At 48.0% G+C, this 19,893-nt stretch overlaps 6 protein-coding genes across 6 annotated transcripts; 3 read left to right on the forward strand and 3 right to left on the reverse strand.

Moving 5' to 3' along the window:
* Positions 1–4,199: 4,199 nt before the first annotated feature.
* glnA (glutamate--ammonia ligase) lies at positions 4,200–5,696 on the forward strand (the record flags this gene model as incomplete). The annotated part of the gene is made up of 5 exons (XM_056673660.1): positions 4,200–4,202; positions 4,272–4,310; positions 4,396–4,488; positions 4,697–5,201; positions 5,257–5,696. 5 exons carry the CDS (start codon positions 4,200–4,202, stop codon positions 5,694–5,696), a joined length of 1,080 nt encoding a protein of 359 aa, XP_056534185.1.
* A 923-nt stretch (positions 5,697–6,619) lies between these two features.
* Positions 6,620–8,353, reverse strand: N7500_002515 (putative MFS transporter; the record flags this gene model as incomplete). The annotated part of the gene is made up of 4 exons (XM_056673661.1): positions 6,620–7,096; positions 7,172–7,766; positions 7,820–8,131; positions 8,205–8,353. The coding sequence occupies 4 exons, from the start codon at positions 8,351–8,353 to the stop codon at positions 6,620–6,622; spliced, it is 1,533 nt and encodes a 510-aa protein (XP_056534186.1).
* Positions 8,354–9,881: 1,528 nt separating this feature from the next.
* On the forward strand, positions 9,882–10,958 carry N7500_002516 (uncharacterized protein; the record flags this gene model as incomplete). Its single annotated transcript, XM_056673662.1, has 1 exon — positions 9,882–10,958. One exon carries the CDS (start codon positions 9,882–9,884, stop codon positions 10,956–10,958), a length of 1,077 nt encoding a protein of 358 aa, XP_056534187.1.
* A 1,108-nt stretch (positions 10,959–12,066) lies between these two features.
* On the forward strand, positions 12,067–13,118 carry N7500_002517 (uncharacterized protein; the record flags this gene model as incomplete). Its single annotated transcript, XM_056673663.1, has 2 exons — positions 12,067–12,671; positions 12,725–13,118. 2 exons carry the CDS (start codon positions 12,067–12,069, stop codon positions 13,116–13,118), a joined length of 999 nt encoding a protein of 332 aa, XP_056534188.1.
* A 231-nt stretch (positions 13,119–13,349) lies between these two features.
* Positions 13,350–15,326, reverse strand: N7500_002518 (sugar porter family MFS transporter; the record flags this gene model as incomplete). Its single annotated transcript, XM_056673664.1, has 7 exons — positions 13,350–13,662; positions 13,719–13,855; positions 13,927–14,690; positions 14,741–14,971; positions 15,018–15,112; positions 15,172–15,189; positions 15,253–15,326. 7 exons carry the CDS (start codon positions 15,324–15,326, stop codon positions 13,350–13,352), a joined length of 1,632 nt encoding a protein of 543 aa, XP_056534189.1.
* Positions 15,327–17,475: 2,149 nt separating this feature from the next.
* On the reverse strand, positions 17,476–19,798 carry N7500_002519 (uncharacterized protein; the record flags this gene model as incomplete). Its single annotated transcript, XM_056673665.1, has 15 exons — positions 17,476–17,642; positions 17,701–17,772; positions 17,842–17,918; positions 17,980–18,046; positions 18,109–18,185; positions 18,238–18,388; positions 18,446–18,570; positions 18,593–18,651; positions 18,715–18,813; positions 18,871–19,132; positions 19,189–19,254; positions 19,309–19,377; positions 19,429–19,524; positions 19,592–19,669; positions 19,749–19,798. The coding sequence occupies 15 exons, from the start codon at positions 19,796–19,798 to the stop codon at positions 17,476–17,478; spliced, it is 1,515 nt and encodes a 504-aa protein (XP_056534190.1).
* Between the last annotated feature and the right edge of the window lie 95 nt (positions 19,799–19,893).

Raw genomic sequence — 19,893 nt, forward strand, 5'->3', positions numbered from 1 at the left:
GCCATAACCAAAGTGAAATCATTGAACTTTGATTTTGCCGCCATGGGTCAACAGACTACCCGCCATCTTATAGCGGTTTTCTTCAAAGCGTGTATATATATATATAAGCATGAACGGAATGATATAGATTGAAGCCCGAGATGACTAGAGAGATACCAAAAGAAGAGAGTACACGTGAAAGGGAAGAAAATCCTTATCCTCCCAACCAACTAGAAAAACATTGAGTAGGACCGAGACATTTTGACACTTGCCTTCAGCACGAACATAGTCATAGAATTGATTTGCTTGTTACATGTGAACTACCCATGTCTGCTTCAGCTAGCGCAATTCACATTCACTATCTCCAACTTGCATTTAATATGACACGATGTTTCTTTAATGTTCCTCTACCCCTGAAGATACTAAGATCTTTCCAAAATAATGCAGATCTGTCATATGGACGCATACCACATACAGATGTTGTATGCAGGTGTACCTAAGATGTGACTGTTTCAGAGTCGATCAGATAAAGTCTAGGCCCTAAATATGATGCGGGGGTTGTGGACCGTGTCGACAAGGTGCGTCACTGGCTAGTCCATACTTCCCGAGGTCTACGGAGACGGTTACTTGGAATATGACATAGACCAGGCGTAAACAGGGCTAGATCGACATTGACTGGTTAGAGTGAGTACCATACCTAAACGGACCAACCCTGCATTGTATCTGCATGTAATAGAGTTGGGCGTCAATAGCAATGGTTGTAGACGTATGATATTGTGTTATTTTCCTAAATCGGTTGTAGGTCTTAGATGTAGTATATTGACCTGGGATTGTAGATGAGGCATTAGATCTCGGTGAATGCATCTGCTTGGTGCAAGGGATACCACCATGCCAGTACCATCTAATAGCTGAGGCATTATTCGATCTTCAAGTCACATGAAGAAGTGAGGGCTTAGCACTGACCATTCGTGTAATTAACCGTAGATGGGCGCCTTTGAGGCTTTTACAATAGCCCCCCAGTTAGATGGATCTATCTATGTCATAGTGCTTGGCGACCTCGCTAGAACAAGGAACGACCTTTTTTTTGTCCATCTTCCTTCTTTTTTGTTTCCAAGCAAATATGTGCAATCTTTGCCTTCGCTTGAGTCATAAGTGGATTTCAGAAGCAAGTTCTTTGGGATCTGAATGACTAAACGCGGTGACAGGCTGGGCAGGAAGTCCGTCAGTATAAAGTCTTGGCACAGGGACCACTATATCCCAAACGGGCTGGTGATCAATATCAGAAACCATATTTTGGAGCCTGAAGATCCAACTGGTATAACTATGTGTCATGTCTGCCCTGAGTTCCGCTTTTTGAACATTCCGATGAGGCATTTTAACAGCATAGTTTCCTATAAAACCCTCAAAATATGTATGGTGGTTAGGGAATTCGGCTAATCCTAGTCAGATAGGGAACATATGACCTGATTTAAATCGATTCGGCAAATAAGGAGAAAGCAATTACGCGAATATCAGTTGAATGTGCGAAATTCTAGTCAGCGTGGTTTGTCACTTGGCATTAAGGGCCAATGAGAGGATCACGATAAGAGGAGGATGTCGATCTATAGGGGGCCTTTTGATATTTGATTCACACGGAGTATTTTTTCTCTATATGCACGAATATATCTCTCATTTACATCCATTTGAGACTGCATTTCTTTTACTGTGCATACAGAGTACTCCTTGCACAATGTACTTTTCGTACACATGCGAGTACACACCCGGGCAGTACTGCGTTACCGCACAGCCCCCGGACTTGGCCGGTGACTAAGCCCGGATCTAGATGTCTCAAGCTATTAATATATATCTGCAGAGGCAATTCAGATTGAAATACATACTATTAATCATAGATGACTCTAAGCTAGATGGGTTTGATATTGCACTAAAATTATACCAAAACCTGGAGAAATGATCTTAGACAGGGCTGAAGATCGGAACCTCAGCCACTCGCCTTCCCTGAAACTCCCGACATTTTGGCAGTCTTCCATTTGCCGGAGAAAAAAATACGGGGGAGATCTGGTCGCCACTTTTACTTGGAGAATCCCTGACCTAAATCTCCCGAGATGCATATTTTCTGTACACCCACGTTAAACTTCGGCCTCTTTAAGGGCTCTGACCTAAGAAAAAGCACCAAGGAATTAACCGGGCTCGTGACTCCTATAGTACATAATTGAAATCACACATATGAATAAGTGAAATGCCTTGTCGACCTGTAATACTGCCTTGATTCTCTTATCCATGGCCGGTGTCGGGGCGGTCCTAGAAAAACGGATTTGATTGGTCTCACGATGAATCGACGGGGGTTTCGAGAACGTTTTGCCACGGTCCACCCCACTGGCCCAATTATGACTTGATCGATCCCAGTCGCGGCGTGGCTGGCTTCTCCAGTTGATGGAGTTTGTGCGGACCTTTGTATTACGGAGGTATAGCGGATGTACTCTATACCGGACCGACTCGCGTGATAAGTACATGTGGGTACCTGTCTATCCTGCAGGAACATCTACAAATCTTAAGGCGCGTATAAAAAGTACAGATACCTAGCAGAATGGAAGTTCTAGCCAGGCTGACATGCCACGCGATAAGAAATCGCACTATTGTCATTTGGTGATAGCTCCGAGCATCTCAGGAACTACGGAGTCCTCAGCCGTTCGCGTTGTGCTTCGTACAGTGTACGGGTTTCTCGCGACGCGCGCGCGATAAAAATCGTAAAGCGGATCATAGATTTTAATTTACCTTGTAAAAGGCCAAAATGGATCTAGAATGCAAATTGCTTTTTCGTTCTTCTGGATTTCTCGAATTACCTTCCTCATGCACTTGCGGGATTTGCAGCTGATATGCGCTCGGTCCAGGGGTCCTGGCGTCGGTTGCTAAGAAGCATGACCAACGTATCGGCTATCTTGGGGTTATAGATGAATATTTCCATATATTGAACTTCCCACTCCGGATAGGAATGGGAAGATATGTATCTCGTGATAACCCGGATAAGATGTGGAGGACCTCCGGAGCCCGGAGAAGACGTGGAGGAGCCTGGGATAAGATGTGAACGAGCCCGGATACAACATGGAGGCCGGATAAGACGTGGAGGAGCTATAGCTCGGAGACAATGCCGCAGGATAAGGATTCCAGATCTGGGAAGGCCATGCGCTATGTTCGGCTCTACATCCAACATCCCCTGTCAAGCACCTTGTCCTATAGATCTTATCGGTCCAACGGGAGACGGAGGATTGCACATGTTATTGCAATTCATCGAATTATATTACCAGGCCAGACCGCTGATTGGGCGCTAGTTAGGGTTATCGCCAGTCAGCATGAAAATCTGACTGGTTCGGGTGGCGGGAGCTGTTTTGTCGACATCCTTGATGCGGAGGTGAAAACCTGGAGAAGAGCTATGCCCGGAGTACGGAGAGGAAGCGGACAACATTGTACACAATAGTGCTAGTTCGCATCTAGATTCGAATATAACAAATCAAAGTACAGGACATCCGAGCAGATCTCTCGGCGAGGACCGGCCAAGGGTGTGGATGATGCGACGATGATGACACCCGGTGGAAGTTAGTAAAAGAGTGGCGTTGAATCCGGTTGAAAGTTGAAACTTCAATCTCACAGGCTAACGCGTTCCTCTCGGCTATGAAAGAAAAAAAAAAGGTCCATTTGATCTAGTACATAGTCGATGTTCTATTTTGATATTGAGGCATTTTAGAAGTGTTATATTGAAAATAATAGGAGAGATTTACAAAAATAGAGTGAGGGTTTTTTTTTTCCCTTTCTGTTCCCCCAACGACCGGTTTCAGGAGATGATTTGCCGACTACGCGTAAAATGTATGAGGTACTTTCTCGGTACCCTGTATTGGGCTCCAGCTTTACCATTACAATACCACGCTTAACCCTTTTAGGGAGTGGCTGAGCCGCGCCTTCCTGATTTTTCCCCCGAAAAGGAAAAAAAAAAGAAAAATCCCAAACGAGAAAGTCAGTGACTAAATTTAAATTCTTTTTTTTCCAAAGGTTATCATCCCTCCCTTGCCCCTCCACATCTTTAAAACTCATCTCTCTTCCTTTGGATTTTCTCATCCATATTTTATTTGCTTTTCTACGTTGATATCCTTCGGGACTCCTCTATCCAAAAGTCGTTGCTTAATTGCTTGCTTGAAATTTCTCTAAACACACATATACCCATATTCATTATGGTAAGAGTCATCAGTCTTTTTTTTTTCTTTCTGTGTGGAACCAAAGTTCTGACTTAATTCTCTCTACAGGCGTCTGAATCTGCAACTGTCGTCTCCAACACGGGGAATGTGCGTTTGATTCTTTGATTTGGATTTCCACAATGGCCTTAGAGCCAGAGAGGAATGACATATACTGACTTGACATGGGAAACAGCTCATGAAGTACATGAACCTTGACCAGCGTGGTCGCGTCCAGGCTGAATACGTTTGGATTGATGCCAACGGTGGCACTCGCTCTAAGACAAAGGTATGACTCATCTCTGATTTCCAAATTTTTATCTGTGGGACTACACTGTGGATTCGGTGGTTGCTGCATGTTCTTATCTGGGATCCTCTCTCGGGCCTCGATAAGCCCTGTGCACGGGGATCCTGGATTGATCATGAAACGCAGCCACCCGCCGTCACGTGAGATAGCGCTCCTTGGGAACAATTTGACTAACCGGAATTGTTCACAGACTCTGTCCAAGCCCGTCACAAGTGTCGATGAGCTGCCCGAATGGAACTTTGACGGTTCCTCCACCAACCAGGCCCCTGGTGACAACTCCGATGTCTACCTTCGTCCCGTCGCTTACTACCCCGATCCCTTCCGTCAAGGTGACAACATCCTCGTTCTCTGCGAGACCTGGGATGCCGATGGAAGCCCCAACAAGTTCAACTACCGTCACGAAGCCAACCGTCTGATGGAGACCAACGCCAGCGAGGGCTTCTGGTTCGGTCTGGAGCAGGAGTACACTCTTCTCGGTACTGATGGCTGGCCTTACGGCTGGCCCCGTGGCGGTTTCCCCGGTGCCCAGGGTCCCTACTACTGCGGTGTCGGTACCGGCAAGGTCTACTGCCGTGATATCGTCGAGGCTCACTACCGTGCCTGCCTGTACGCTGGTATCAACATCTCCGGCATCAACGCCGAGGTCATGCCTTCCCAGTGGGAGTACCAGGTCGGCCCCTGCGCCGGTATCGATAGTAAGTTTTATAAACCCCCTCAATCGGTCTATTTCAAATACTAACCATTCTTCAGTGGGTGATCACCTCTGGATGTCCCGTTTCCTTCTCCACCGTGTCGCTGAGGAGTTCGGTGTCCGCATCTCCTTCGAGCCCAAGCCCATCAAGGGTGAGTGGAACGGTGCCGGTCTTCACTCCAACGTTTCCACCAACGCCACTCGTGCCGAGGGTGGTATGAAGGTTATCGAGGCCACCATGAAGAAGTTCGAGGCCCGCCACGTTGAGCACATCGCCGTCTACGGTGAGGGTAACGAGGAGCGTCTCACCGGTCGCCACGAGACTGGTAACATCGACAAGTTCTCTTACGGTGTTGCCGACCGTGGTGGCTCCATCCGTATTCCCCGCCAGTGCGCTAAGGACGGCAAGGGTTACTTTGAGGATCGTCGCCCCGCATCGAACGCTGATCCCTACCAGATCACTGGTATCATCGTTGAGACTATGTGTGGTGGCCTCTAGATGGATAGGAATCATTTGGTCTTAGCGCTCCGATACCCTCGGCGTCAACCTGGGAGTCGGACCAGAGCGGCCTGACTGCGTGAGGGAGCCCCTATAGATGCTCTGTGATCTGCCTTTTCTCTCTTCCTCTTCCTGTCTTTCTTCTCGTGTTCTATCCTTTCTTTCTCCCAGTACCAGTGTCCGCTTATTGCGTTCATGCTGGCCCTCCCTCGTTGCACCAGCCGCACTTTTTTTTTTTTCTTTTTCTGTTTCTCTCGACTACCCCTTGTTGGGTAATGTGATACGTACAATAGCATAGAATATTCATGGATGGAAAACCACACCATCGTTTATCGAGAGATATCATTTTGATATCATTCCTCTGGAGAATCGACAATTAATACCAAGTTCCAATTTGCACTGACCCTCAACTTCCTGGAGTAATCACATATTTGGGCCAACATTGCTCAACAATTCAGCTCTTGTACTTCTCGAAGTACTCTTCTGGTCATTGGTCTTATCTAGGTTGGGCATCTTAGATCGTGAAACAAGGATCTTGAACTCAATCTAGTATGACATTCTGGCATCTTCCCCTTTGTAGGGGGAGTGTATGACAATATCAAATAGCCGACCGCGACCTTTCAAGTAGCATGGATTTAGAACACTTGATCTATTTGACTAGTTTTGCCTCCAAGCAGGATATTTCCCCCAAAGCCACGTTCAAGAATAGATCGTATTCATTCCTTCTATGGTTCTAAAAAAGTCCCAACAACACAAACAGCAAGATTAGAGAAAATGTAGCAATACTTTTACCATCGCACACAGCCACACAAGTCTACGCAGAAATCAACTTCCCACGCTTCAACCAACGTGTAACACCAGCCCCCAATCCATGCAACCCACGCTGACGCACCTCCCGTCTCGCAGCCCCATCAACCGCCTCATCATCCCCCCCGATACCGCCCATCAACAAATCGCAACATTAGCTCCATTAGCGCAGCAGAGAGAATACTTCCCGCCAGAATCCCTATCATGACAAGGTTACTCTTTCGATACTTTTGGCGACCCGGCGCCTCGTAGTCACTCTGCCATCCTGAATACAGAGCATACGTCGTAAGGATACTGCCCAGATTACCGAGTCCGGAGACAACAGCCGACGCAGCAGCTACCCCCAGCTCGCCGTGTCGAGGCTGGAATACCTCCGTCGTCCAGGTCATTGTTATCGGGACTGTTGGGCCGAGTCCGAATCCAACGATTAGGAGTCCGCCGTAGCGGGGCCAGGGGTTTGCGTCTGTGCCGGCGTAGCTTGTTAGAAGGAGGCCGAGGATTTGGAGGAGGACGGGGATTGAGAAGAAGATTGCGCGGTGGCGATGGAAGCGGTCTGAGAGGGGTGTTACGAGGAGGATGGCGATTAGATCCATCTGTGGGTATGGGTTAGCGGATGAAACCAGAGCTGGAAGATGAATAGGAAAAGATAGAAAAGGGGGGAAACATACAATCCAAATCGGAGCCGTCAATAAACTCAAAGAAACATCACTCAAAGTCGGATCAATAGCTTTGATGATCAAGTTCGCATACAACTGAACACCAATACCAACACCCACAACACCAAAATACATAACCAACAACGGATACATTCTCCAATCTAGAAACACCGCGAGAAGATCCCGCAGTGTCCACGCAGACGAGTGATAGACACGCTTCAGATCATGATAGTGCACAACGGCATCGGCTCCCTTCAACGCGGGCGAGGTGGCAGGCACCCAGCGCATCAACCAAGAGCGTTTCGGCGCGGGTTCGCCTGGTGGCGTGGGTCTGTCTGGTAGCCACCATAGCAAGGCGAAGCCCAGGGCTACTGTGACGACACCGTAGATTAGGAACATCCATTGGAAGCCGACGAGGCCTTGGGCGCCGTCCATCTTTTGGAAGCCGGCGGAGACGAGACCGACAACTGCGGCGGAGACCTGGGAGGCTGTGAAGTATTGGCCGATGCGTTTGCCGATACGGGATGGTGGGTAGAAGAGGGTTAGATAGTATGTCATGCCGGGCCACATGCCTGCTGTGACGATGCCGAGGAGGAGGCGGAGGAGACTGGGGTTGTTAGATACAGATACGGATAGAGATGAGGATGGAAGACTGCGTACTAGAAGCTCCATGCTGCCTTCATCGCGGCGAGACAGCTTCCGATTAGGCCTACGCTGATCACGATGCGGCTCATCCAGACGTGGGGGCTTAATCGGGTCATGATTAGGTTTGAGGGGAGATCGAAGATCACGTAGCAGACGTAAAAGAGGGCAAGACCCGTTGAGATCTGGTGCCGGGATATATGGAGCACACTTGCGAGATCGTGGCCGTTATCCGTGTTCATTGTCTGTGCTAGGCCTACGTTCGAGCGGATAGCTGAACAGAGGAAGTAGAGGACCCAGAATGCGGAGATGATGCGACGGTCCAGTTTTCTGTGATTGGATGTTAGATCCTGACATGGAATTGCTGACGGTGATTTAGAAATTTTGTGGAGATGCGATTCACCTGTAGATTCGTTCGATATTGGCCACGCTGTGGTCCTCTTCGACTTCGTCCGCGGATGTTTGGCTTTGAGCCGCCTCTGGTTGCTCGGAAATATCCTCGGAGCCAGGGTGCTTGTCAATACCGACAGAGGCATTTTGATGTTCAGACATCTTTGATTATATGTGTATAGATATTCTTTTGCCTCTTTTCGGGCGAACAGTCAACTGACTGTATCAAAGCTGGCTAGAAACTGTGCCAATTCTGTGGACTCTGAGTTAGTGGAATTCATGTATATCTCGGGTTTGACGCTAAAATCTTTGCCGAGGGAACATACCTCAGTGTTCGCCCGTTGATGCCCGAAGAAAAGGAAGAATCCGTTTTCGGATCTGATAAAGAATAAAGAGGGGTGGATCTTGGCGGAGAAAAACCCTTAAAAAACCCTTAAAAACCACCAAAATCCTCAAAAGTCCCCGATAGATAGGATTCTTATATAAATGGCGTGACTCATAAGCTCCAGTGAGAATCTCCTGTTGAGGTTGAGGTTGAAATGAGCGAAAATCCTTCGGTCTTTTTTCCCCCAACGAGCTCTTCACCGAGAATAACCTTAATCCTTTTTTCCCGAGGCTATCCTTACCCCTTATGGGTCTTCCGTATATTGCTTTGATAGGTATACCGCTGCTTTAGATATGGTCCTCTGGAGAGCTACGAGCTGTGAGAACCTATCGTAATGCTGGAGACATACCATTGGACCATCCCATATGTCATATTCAAGTCGAAAAACCTTGCCAAGAAATGACTCAGAACTGTTCTTCAATTGCAATGCTTAAATGTCAACTTATCTTTTTTATGTATTCTCATTATCATCGCCATTCTTGCTTGCCGGTCTCGGGGCTATCACGTGCTCTATCAATTATCCCAATTGGGTAATGTTAGGGCTCGAAGCACATGTCAAAAGGTGAAGCCTCAAGAGACTTCTGAAGAAGATTTCCATGAGCAGTTTACACAGGGGTTGGGCTTGGGTGAAGATTGTCTATAATGATAACTAACAATATGCTTTACTAGAAAAGTGTGCATATCTTCGAAACTTGAGGCCTAAAGAAGGCTATGAGTGGTATATCTGATATCCCAAGGCAAGACACACGCAAAATACTAGGAAGAAAGGTATATATGTTGTATTTATCCATAGGACAACAGCTGTGTGGTTACCAGATTAGATAGCAACGCCCGTTGTTTGGTTTCCTACACTTCACCTTATTCGTTTACTCTTCCCTCTCATCTTTCACATGAAAGCTGAGATGTTGTCTCCTGCAAACGCATGTCTTTAAGTCTCAAATCCAGCAGTCTTATTTCTTGTCACTCTTTCATCTTTTTTACCTGGAACAGTCCCGCCCACCACATTGACACATTCTCCACCGTCACCTCTGCGCGTCTGCTTGTCTTCTCTACAAGGACCTTTGCCTCCTTGGTCTCTTGATCCAAAACCGTGTCAATACTCATTACTCCCCACCACCCATCAGTTTTGTCTGTGAGCTTGTCTCAGGCACTTTTCACCACGCCACCCGTCTGCTCCCAACAACCACCCAGGCTGCGGTCCCCGGCCACATCCACATTGCTGTATTGAGAACTCCTACAGTGGTCATCTAGTCGTCCGCGAACACAACCTCCCCTATCCAACCTTGACAGTTTTATCCACTTACAATGTCTTCAAACACAACCGGAACTGTGAACAAGTCCCGAGCTGATAAGCGTCGTGTCGTTTGCTCTATGCGCCCAGCTAGCAGACTGCGCAAACTAATAGTGACCCACCCCCGACACAAAAAGCCTCCAGGCCACTCAATCATTTCCTTAGTTACTGCCACATGGAAAAATCTTGTGAAAGGTTCCCAGACTGACCGATCTCCTGACCTTTCATCCGTCCGCCCTCATGAGAGCGTGCGCAAAGAACTCCCAATCCAGAATGGCTCCAAGTCAGAAGAAGATGTTGAGCCTGTCAAACGGGTAAACCTCGATGTGCAGACTCCCGAGAATCAAGACAAGTCGAGCACAGTCGAGTTTCCTAATGGGAATACTGGTCAGGTTGAAGGCGGAAGTGAAACCTACACTACCGGCACAAAATACTATTTGGAACATTTGACTGTCCCACCAAATTCTCCAGACAGAGAAAGTACTGAGATAAATCCCAAGGACAAAGCAAGAATTGATGTGGCGGACGAGAGAAACTTCAAGCGTCCGGAACTCCCCGAAGATCACGAAAAGTCGAGCCTTTTCCTACTTCCATACCGAAAGTGCAACGGAAACAGAGGAAGTTGGACCACAAGTACTGGCCAAAAGTACTACTTCTTGAATTTGCCAGTTCCGCCAAATTCCCCGGAGCTAGGCAGTGCTGAGACGGCTCTCCAGGGCAAAACAAGAATCGATATGATGGATGAGAGAAACTGGAAACCTCCGATCGAGTGTCCATACGTTACTCAAGAGAGAAGAAAGACAAGAAGGACAGCTAAAGATTCTTCTGCCACCAAAAAGTCTACCAATCATCGGGTCATGCATCAAAAGTCCCAGGAGACCAACAAGACTAACTCGATTTTGGATATGGACAAGTATTCTACCAAGTGCAATGCCTCAAGCTCAGATAATTCGAGCTCTGAGACGGAGGAGAGTTTTTATGTTGCTGAGAGAGCCGCAGCTCTGAAGGCCTGGAAAGCAAAGAAGCATGCTGTTGCAGAGAGAAAAAAAGCAGAACGCCGACGACCAGCAAGATCTACCTATGAAGGATGATTCGGGAAAAAACAGAAATACCAATGAGCAGCAGGAACCCACCCCAGAGGACAACTTCGGAAAGAAGAAAGGCGTCGAAGACAAGCAGGAGCTACCCAGCAATAAGAACCTGAGAAAGAAGGTGATTTCTAAAGATACCAACTCTTGAGATATCGCCCGGAATCCTCCCACCGTGGTTTGCTCGAGATTCGATCTACTTACAAGTCAAAAGCAAAAAAAAAGAAATACCCCTGGAATATGAATCAAAGCCCCAACAGAGCCTCCGCCGGAAAATACAAAGATGGCGTGCATGATCTAGCACGGAAAGCCGGGAAGTTTGGATACTATTGCTTTACAACAGAGCCTCACCGTGTACTCCAATACTACATGTGCTTCAATGTTTCATACTAACTATGTATACTCAAAGACAATATGGGTTAAGTAGTCATATGAACATGAAGAAAATGATTTTCGGGAGATAACTCTGTGTACTCCGTACTTGTCTTCACAACATCAACCTCCAATGAAAGAGCCCAAACTCTGCCACAAAAGGAGACTTCGGAACTGAACGAACTGATTTTACTTGATCCACCGGAATATACAGGGTCTGATTCTTGACAAAGAAATGCGCATCCAAGTCTAACCAAATAAAGTAGACCCCTATCACGAGGGGTCGCTAAGCCCTAAAGCCAAGAACATCTCCAGACCCTTCACACCTGCATTTTCAACGAGAAATCCGCCTAGCACCAATGCCCAAGGTCTAGCGTAATTTTCACTTTCCTCTACTTGGTCGCATACAGCGAGCACCCCGTATATCAATCCCAAAAAGCGGCTCGAGTCCGCGCCAAGAGACACCACCTCGTATTTACAAAACAACACTCCAGCCACCGCAGGAAACCTGTCCTTCAGAGGCACGCGAATACGAGCAGCAACCTTAAAAGTTAATCTTGGCACATATCGACCTTTCACCGAGCCTCATCGATGTACGGAGTGAGGAGTAGCAATTTCCCGGGGGGAACGGCGACTTAAATTCCCAGTTGCGCCCAAAATCCAACGGTGGTTTCCAAAGCGAGTAACGAGCGTGTCATTCAACCTCCCATATCCACACTCTATACGGAGTCCCACCAAAATGCTCGCCCCAATTCCCTCCCTCACAGCCCTAGCCCTATCCCTCCTCGCAAACACGGCAACCAGCACAACAACCCAAGAAGAACCCCAACTCTTCGCCAATGTCTCCCGCCTGAACACAGACGATGCATTCGCCCTATTCAGCGATAACGCAAGTCTCAACACGCGCGAGCTAACATGCGGAATTGGATACACCGAATGCGAATACGACTCAAGCCGCTGCTGCAAACTCGGCAAGAAGTGCTGCGGGAATGGGTACTGCGCGACGATAGGCGATACATGCTGCACAGGCGGTGGAACATGTCCCATTGGATATAAATGCTGTGACGGGACAGACGGGTGTGCGCCGCTAGGCGGGGAGTGCTGCTCTGGTGGGTATTATTGTCGTGTTGGGAAGAAGTGTCGGATCTGGAAAGGGGAGAGGGTCTGTTGCAGTTCGGTGCTTGGATGTGCTGGGGAGAATGCCGGGGTTGGATCTGATGATGGGATTGGGTCTGGGGGGACTGTTACGGCGGATGTTACGTCCTCGACGACGACAACACAGAGGGAGACGACTACGACTTATGTTCGGGTTGATTGGGATTATTACTATACGACTATCTACTGGTATGTTCTATGGATGGTTGAGTTAGTGATTGGGTTTGCTGATGGTTTTATAGGACTTACTGGTACTACTACTGGACTTCTTTTGCTCCATACACTGTTCAGACGGTTACTTCTACTAGGACCAGTACTCGCACTGTCTGGTCTGTTTATGCGACGGACAGTGCTGTGGCGACGTCTTCGCTTGAGGAAAGGTCGTCTAGTTACACTTACTTCCCTCCTTACTCGGCGACTTCTCTTAAGAGCTCGTCGGAGCCTGTCACCTTGTCCGCAACGAGTGCTACTGCTCGGGCTGCGTCGGATTCGACAGATGATGCGACTGGCCCAAGCCTTGGGGGAACTGCATCGGAGCCAGGCGTTGGTGTTGCGGTGAGTGTGGGAGTTAGTGGGACTGGCATCCTGGCTGCTGTCTTGGTTGCTGTGGTTGGCGGCTTGGCCTTTGGATTGTGAACAGCTAGGGCAGGTTGTGATTTGGTTGAAGGAGGCCATTTGTGGCTGAATTTTGTCGTTGATCCCTTTGACATATACGATGTTTTTATAATATGCAATACTTAATGACTGTATGCCATCATAATTCATGAAATATCCATTCAGCATTGGAGATAGATAGTGAGACGTTAATCAATGTCAGGAAACTGTTTATTGAAATGAAATGAAAATAGACCTTTTCAAAAGGCTTAACTAGGCACTATCAGATGAGCTGTCCTTGCGGTGCTCAATGTGTGTACCCTTTCCAGTCTCCATATCGCCCATCTCATTGGCCAGCTTGACCTTCTTCTCTGAGATATAGCTAGCACGGCGCAGGTGCTCATCGGTCTCCTCGTAGTTGATGAGAAGCTCGCCCTTCTTACCGTAGCGGTGAGGCTCGTTGCGGGCGACCGAAACGACATCGAAGATGCTAGTTGTCTTGTGGAAGATTGTGTCCATCTCCTCCAGGGATCGATAGGCAGTTTCAGGGTAGAAGAAGTAGACAACGGGGAAGATGAATGCATTACTGTTGGAAACAGGGTTAGTCGTGCATCAAAACCAATTCGCATAGAGTATACTCACATGACAGCAAAGATGATATATGTCTTGTATTTGATTGTGTCGAATGCAACAGGCGTGACCATGACAACCATGAAGTTGAAGATCCAGTTACCCGAGGTTGCGAGTGCGTTGGCAGGAGCACGGATTCGTAGAGGCACCTATCCCATTGTTAGTTTTGGTTGCCAAAAAAAAAAAAAAAAAAAGGAAAAAAAAGAGACGAAAGCCTTACAATTTCAGCAGGATACAGCCAGGTCATTCCCAGCCAGCCAAAGGCAAAGAATGTGTTGAAAACAAACAAGAATACAGCAGCAGCAACACCAGCCTTGCTCTGGCCCTCAAAGCTTGTCGCGATGGCCAAAACAGCCATTGAAATCGACATGCCAGCGGCACCGATCAACATCAGCATTCGTCGGCCCACTTTCTCAATGATGAAAATGGGAATCAAAGATGCCAAGAAATATTCAGTGCCATTGCAGGCAGCTAGAATGCGCGATGTCAGGCCATCCATACCAATAGACTTCTCATAAATGGTAGCAGCGTAGTAGGTGATCAGGTTAATACCAGAAATCTGCTGGAACATCTGGTTGACGTAGGCAAGGACAACACGGTGGAAGTGACGGTTCTCATCCATAGTGAGCAAGTCACGGAAGCTGACACTCGAGGCGGCCAGGACTGCATCCTTGATAGCGGCAAATTCCGAGTGGACGTAGGGGTCGTTCTCATCCAAGTCGAGGATAGCAGCGAGAACATCCAAGGCTTCCTGCTCACGGCCCTTGAGGATCAGCCAGCGAGGTGATTCTGGCAGTGGCAGCACGAAGAGTAAGATGACCAGTGCAAAGACGTTTTGGAAGGCGATTGGGAAGCGCCAGGAAACAGAGCTAGGGTCCAGGAAGGAGAAGCCAAGATCAAGCCAGTAACTAATTGTGATGCCAGCAGCAATCAAGGAGCCCTCTAGCATGACAAGTTTTCCACGGTGGTGGGACTTGGAGCATTCTAAGTAATATTAGCATTGCAACTCCACTCCAATAGAGCTAAGTACGTACCAGACTGCCATGTAGGGACGGTAGAGGTATTCATGCCGTTGCCAACGCCAGTGATAATACGGCCGACAATGAGATGCGGCAGGGAGAACGCAGAGGCCTGTAGCGAAGCCCCAATCACCATGATGATAGAGCCGGCGAAAATCGTCTTGCGACGACCCAGGTAGTTTCCAACCCAGATACAGAAGATTGCGCCACAGAAACATCCCAAGTTATAAGAAGCAATAGTGATTCCTAAAAAGTTAGTATACGAGTAGAAGGCTGTCATGGAAATGCATACCCTGTGTAGTCGAGTTGCCACTTGCGTTAACGGTGTCGATTTCGGGGAAGACCGTAACGAATGAGTGCAATGTCAATAGACCTCCCATAACACCCCTGTTGATGTTAGCAAGAAAAATACACTAGCGCACTTATGTATAGGCGCGAAAACATACTGGTCATATCCGAATAATCTGTGCGATTTCACATTAGCGCTGGGTACTTCCAAGAGTAGGCATTGCCAAAGACCAACATACAAGAAATCAAGACCGGCAATAACACCGATCATGATATTGAGGTTCGTGCCCCGAAGGCCGAAGTATGGTTTCATAATGGCGAGTGTTGTATAGATTGCCGGAGAACAGGTAGTATACAGTCAAGCCCTAAAGGAAAGAGAGTCCGACTATTTGCCAGGACCGGAAGAGGTATTTGAAATCGGCAGAATATTCAGCAGAGAAAAAAAGAGATCCGACTCAACATTCAAGTCCGGGGAAGTCCAGGTTTTATGAACTCCAGAATCAAACAAGGAGGTGGTATCCACATCTGGCATTAGATTTCGAAGTGCAAATCAGAATCTCGCAAGGCCCAGGCCAATGAGAAACATCAGCAAGGTTGCATTGGTGATGTATACCATGGCCCAATCGGGAGGGACGAGCCACTGTACCCCGTGGCCGAGACACGGTGATCGTCGGTATTCCTCCAGGTTTTCGACGGAACCCGGGCAAATCGGCATGTATGAGGCGCGTGCTGGCCATGCGAGGGGCCCTCGCATGGCCAAGTCGGGATCCACGGTATTGTACCGTACTGTAATGGAATCAATTCGAAAGCATCGATGTCTCATCTGGTTATGAAATGCATGACAGCTGCACGGTATACAATGTCTCACGTGGTTCAAGGTACTTGGATGTTGTATGGAGTCCAGTGGGGGTGGAATTGGTCCCGACCTCAGGGTGGATTACGAAAAACCTGGAGATTTTTCTGCCCTTGGGTCTCCATTTTCCCCCGGACTTCCCCCGTTTTTTTTTTCTCTGCCGATCTTCGCTGAAAAGGACTATCCCTACCTAAATAGACAGCATATTCAGACTATAATTGCTCCTTTAAACCTGTAATTCTGATCGTTCCTTCACCGTTGATTTGCCAAGCATACTTGGCAGGGATATGAACAAGGGGTATAGGAACCATCCGTATAAGCCGCACGGGGATGGAATCTGACCCCGACAACTTGCCGGTCAAACCGGCTATAGCCGAAGCCATTACGGAGTAGACTAAATGACATCACATTTGATCTAGCGTCCAAAAGAGGGACCGAGTCAATTAGCCGAACTGGATTTCAGTGGGAATGGGTCTTGGACAAAATCGGCAGGTCGGCGCAGGCCGAAGCACGGGGTACCCGACGGGATGCCCGATTCGGATACCCCAGTGATGTATCAACCGCTCTGCACTGGAATGCTACCTAATCATGCAGTTTGCATATCAAAGTGTCAATGATAACTCTGTACAACATATTGTTCAATGCAATAATTCCATGGCTATGGGACCCTTGCAATTATTTTGACAGAGCCTCGCAAGTGCATTCCCCATTTGGCTTCTATGCCCGTGAAGATTTGAGTCCGGTTTAATATCCTGCACTATCGAGTGTCCATTAGTCTGGACTTCCAATGACCATAAAGTGTCGGGCCACTCCAAGTGAAAAGGGCCAGTTAGGGCACGGAATCCCGAATTCGGCCCACAGTACAACCCGGTAATGACATGGTAATATACTAAGACTCACGTCCCTGACCATGCTAGTAAGAAAATCGATATGATCGACACCGGAGTGCTTGGTTTGATGACATCGGGAAAATCAGGCCATACGACACTTCAACTGGTCACAAAACCGGCTTGCTCGAGCCGGCAAATTGGATCAGATCGAACTAAGCAATGCCGATGAAAGTCGGAATCATCGCGCTTTCTAATTTGTTAGAGTTCAGTTCAGACTTGGCACCGTCATCCACCGACTTCGACAGTACAACGACTCCAGTCTACTATAGGCCAAGATTGAACTAAATCGATGTTTCATTGAAAATTGAGCTTGCCAGCCAGATAACAATGAACGTCAGAAATCTCCCCAGATCAGAGCCTCCTGCCCAGACCCTCCATCCTCAAGCCCATCCAGAGGTGCATCAAAATCAAGTCTCAACAGAACGTCAAAGTGCTCAACAAATGCCCTCCTTGTGAGACCATCGGCCGGTCAGCAATCATTGTAAAACTCCTAGGTAAAATCACTGGCTAACATCAAACATATCGCAAGGTTTGGAAAAAAGAAAAATCGGGAACCACGAGCAAGGATAGACCCCTTAGGTGACATCAGGTTCTTGTCCATCCTGGGCCACCGTGAGGCATCCCAGCGACAGTCAAGACCTAAGTCTCGCACAAAGCCGATCATAAATGGGGGAGAATCGGAATACCAGCCACCCATTTTCCCTATTGCAATGTAGTGTTTACCACAAGTCGTCATCGTCGTGGCGCTTGTATTGGAACGGTTCCTCGCTAGCCCCCGGGCTCAGCAAATCGGTTTCTTCGCGCTTGGGAGAGCCGGGAGAATAAGCGGGTTCGTCTTGAGGCTCCTCCTGCTTGGGCTTACGGCAACGGACTACGGTGTGACCCACTAAAGGATTGTTAGCGGACTAACCCAAGTATCTGGAACGCGTGAATGACAAACTCACTTTCTCCACAGTTCCTGCACTGAACTTTCGACCAGTCCTTGGGCTGATCACAGTCACGAGAGTAATGTCCGGCTAGAATGGCTGTCAGTTCTGTTCATCGCCGAAGGAAGTAATAATTTTCAGGGCATGCATCACACTCACTCTTCTCGCAGTTGCGGCAAGTGACAGTGGAAACATCACGAGGCTGATCACAATCGCGAGCGATGTGGTCTTCAGATCTGCATTGATGTTAGAACCAGCGACAATTCTAGGGCTCCTGGTTATGATGTTTCAACATACCCACAATTGCGGCAGGTGCGAGGGCCACGATCAGCAATATTGGGGCAATCTTTGGCGAAATGGCCCGCTTCAACAGATATGTTAGCATCATGAAATATATGAATCATTTTGTTCAAGGTCATGTCATACTTTCGTTGCATTTGCGGCATTCAACGCCATCCGCAGATCGGGGTTCGGTGCAATCAGAAGCAATATGCTCAAGAGATCTTCACAGAAGTCAGCATCAACCAGTTTCTTGTCTCCATCACAACCACCTACCCGCAGTTACGGCAAGCATGCTTGTGCTTGCGCTGTCGTCTGCAATCGCGTACACGGTGTCCAACCTCATCACAGTTTGAGCACTTGATTTCAACACGGTCGTTGCCCTCCGCGCGCTCCTCCTTGCAACTGCGCGAGATATGTCCCATTGCTAGATTAAATGATTTAGTAACAGTATGAGAGATCTGTAGTCAAAGTAAACACTAACCTCCGCAGTTCAGACACTTGGGGACTTTGCGCTCATAGGGAATACCAGCGTTGTTCATGCGTTCGAGGTTCTCCTCGACATCCGCAGGCCATCGGTCTCGGAGGTGGCCACGCGACGCCTTGGGGCTAAAAAAATCCAATCACGTACTGACGATCAAGTACGCCCTGGAGATCAATAAGGCTCATCACGTCGTCAACTTCAGAGTCCTGCATTTAAAAATTCATTCATGAGCGTTATCCCTGAGTATCAAAACGACAATGATTGATTACCATAGCAATGATGTAGATGTTGAACTCATCCTCCCGCATCTTCTTCTCGATATCAGCCCAGGTGGCGTGGGGAACTGCCTTGCTGTAGATTTTGAGTGCCTGAAATTAGGTCAGCTAAAGCTCAAACTTTTCAAGATACGTATGGACTCCTGATACCTCGCGGAAATCATCAAGATCTCTTTCATCACTAGCTTTCTTCATTGCGGCCCAACCTTCGTGGGGAAGCATGTCAGCAACGAGGTTGAGGTCGAACTTGCGATTCTCCTTGCACTCCATTGTCTTGTGGCCTTGAGCCTGGCAGTTCTTGCAAACATCAGGGGGTCTCTCGGGACAATCAGCAGCTGGGTGACCTTCCTTTTCGCAGATACGGCAGGTACCCTTGAACACGCGGGGCTTGGGGCAATCGGCCTTGGAGTGACTGTTTCAAAAGAACAATTAATGCCGTAGCACACAAGATTTTCAACAATAACTCACCCTTCTTCACCACAGTTGAAGCAAGCACCCATCTTGCGAGGCTCGGTGCATTCGGCCTTGGAGTGACTGTCCAAAAGAACTATAAGCGCCGCAACAGACTCGAATATATCCGACACTCACCCTTCCTGGCCACAGTTGAAGCATGCCCCACCCCCTTTGCGAGGCTCGGGACAATCAGCTTTGCTATGGCTGCATTGTTGTCAGTATAATTAAAAAAGCACATAGAGGTCAGCGACTTACCCATCCTGGCCACAGTTGTAGCAAGCGCGGTCACCACCACCGACGTATTCACCATATCCACCGCCACTGCCGCCGTTGTAGTTTCCATGGGCATCGCTATATTTGACTGGTTAAATGATATGAACTGGTACAAATTGAGATGGGAAAAGCAGTGACAACTTACTCGGCATTGCTGTTTCTGGGTCTCAGAGGAACCGAGACATTCGGGCACTGACGAGTCATGTGGCCAGATTCACCGCACCTTGAGTTTGTGAGTGATTGAAGTTTTGAGGGGAAGTTCCTGGGCTGGGAAAGCTAGGATTTTGGAGGAGAGAACGCACTGTTCGCAGGTGAAGCCATCATCTCGGGCTCCATGGATATTGGTCGCCATTATGGCTGACTTCTCAAAAATGCGTGTTAGCCAGAGACACCACTACACTCTTTGTATTATGGAAGAATCTCTCCGTTTTGGGAAGGGATGGAAGC

This window comes from Penicillium coprophilum (assembly GCF_028826855.1).
Source record: "Penicillium coprophilum strain IBT 35676 chromosome Unknown utg000002l_segment0_segment1, whole genome shotgun sequence".
Taxonomy (NCBI): Eukaryota; Fungi; Ascomycota; class Eurotiomycetes; order Eurotiales; family Aspergillaceae; genus Penicillium; species Penicillium coprophilum.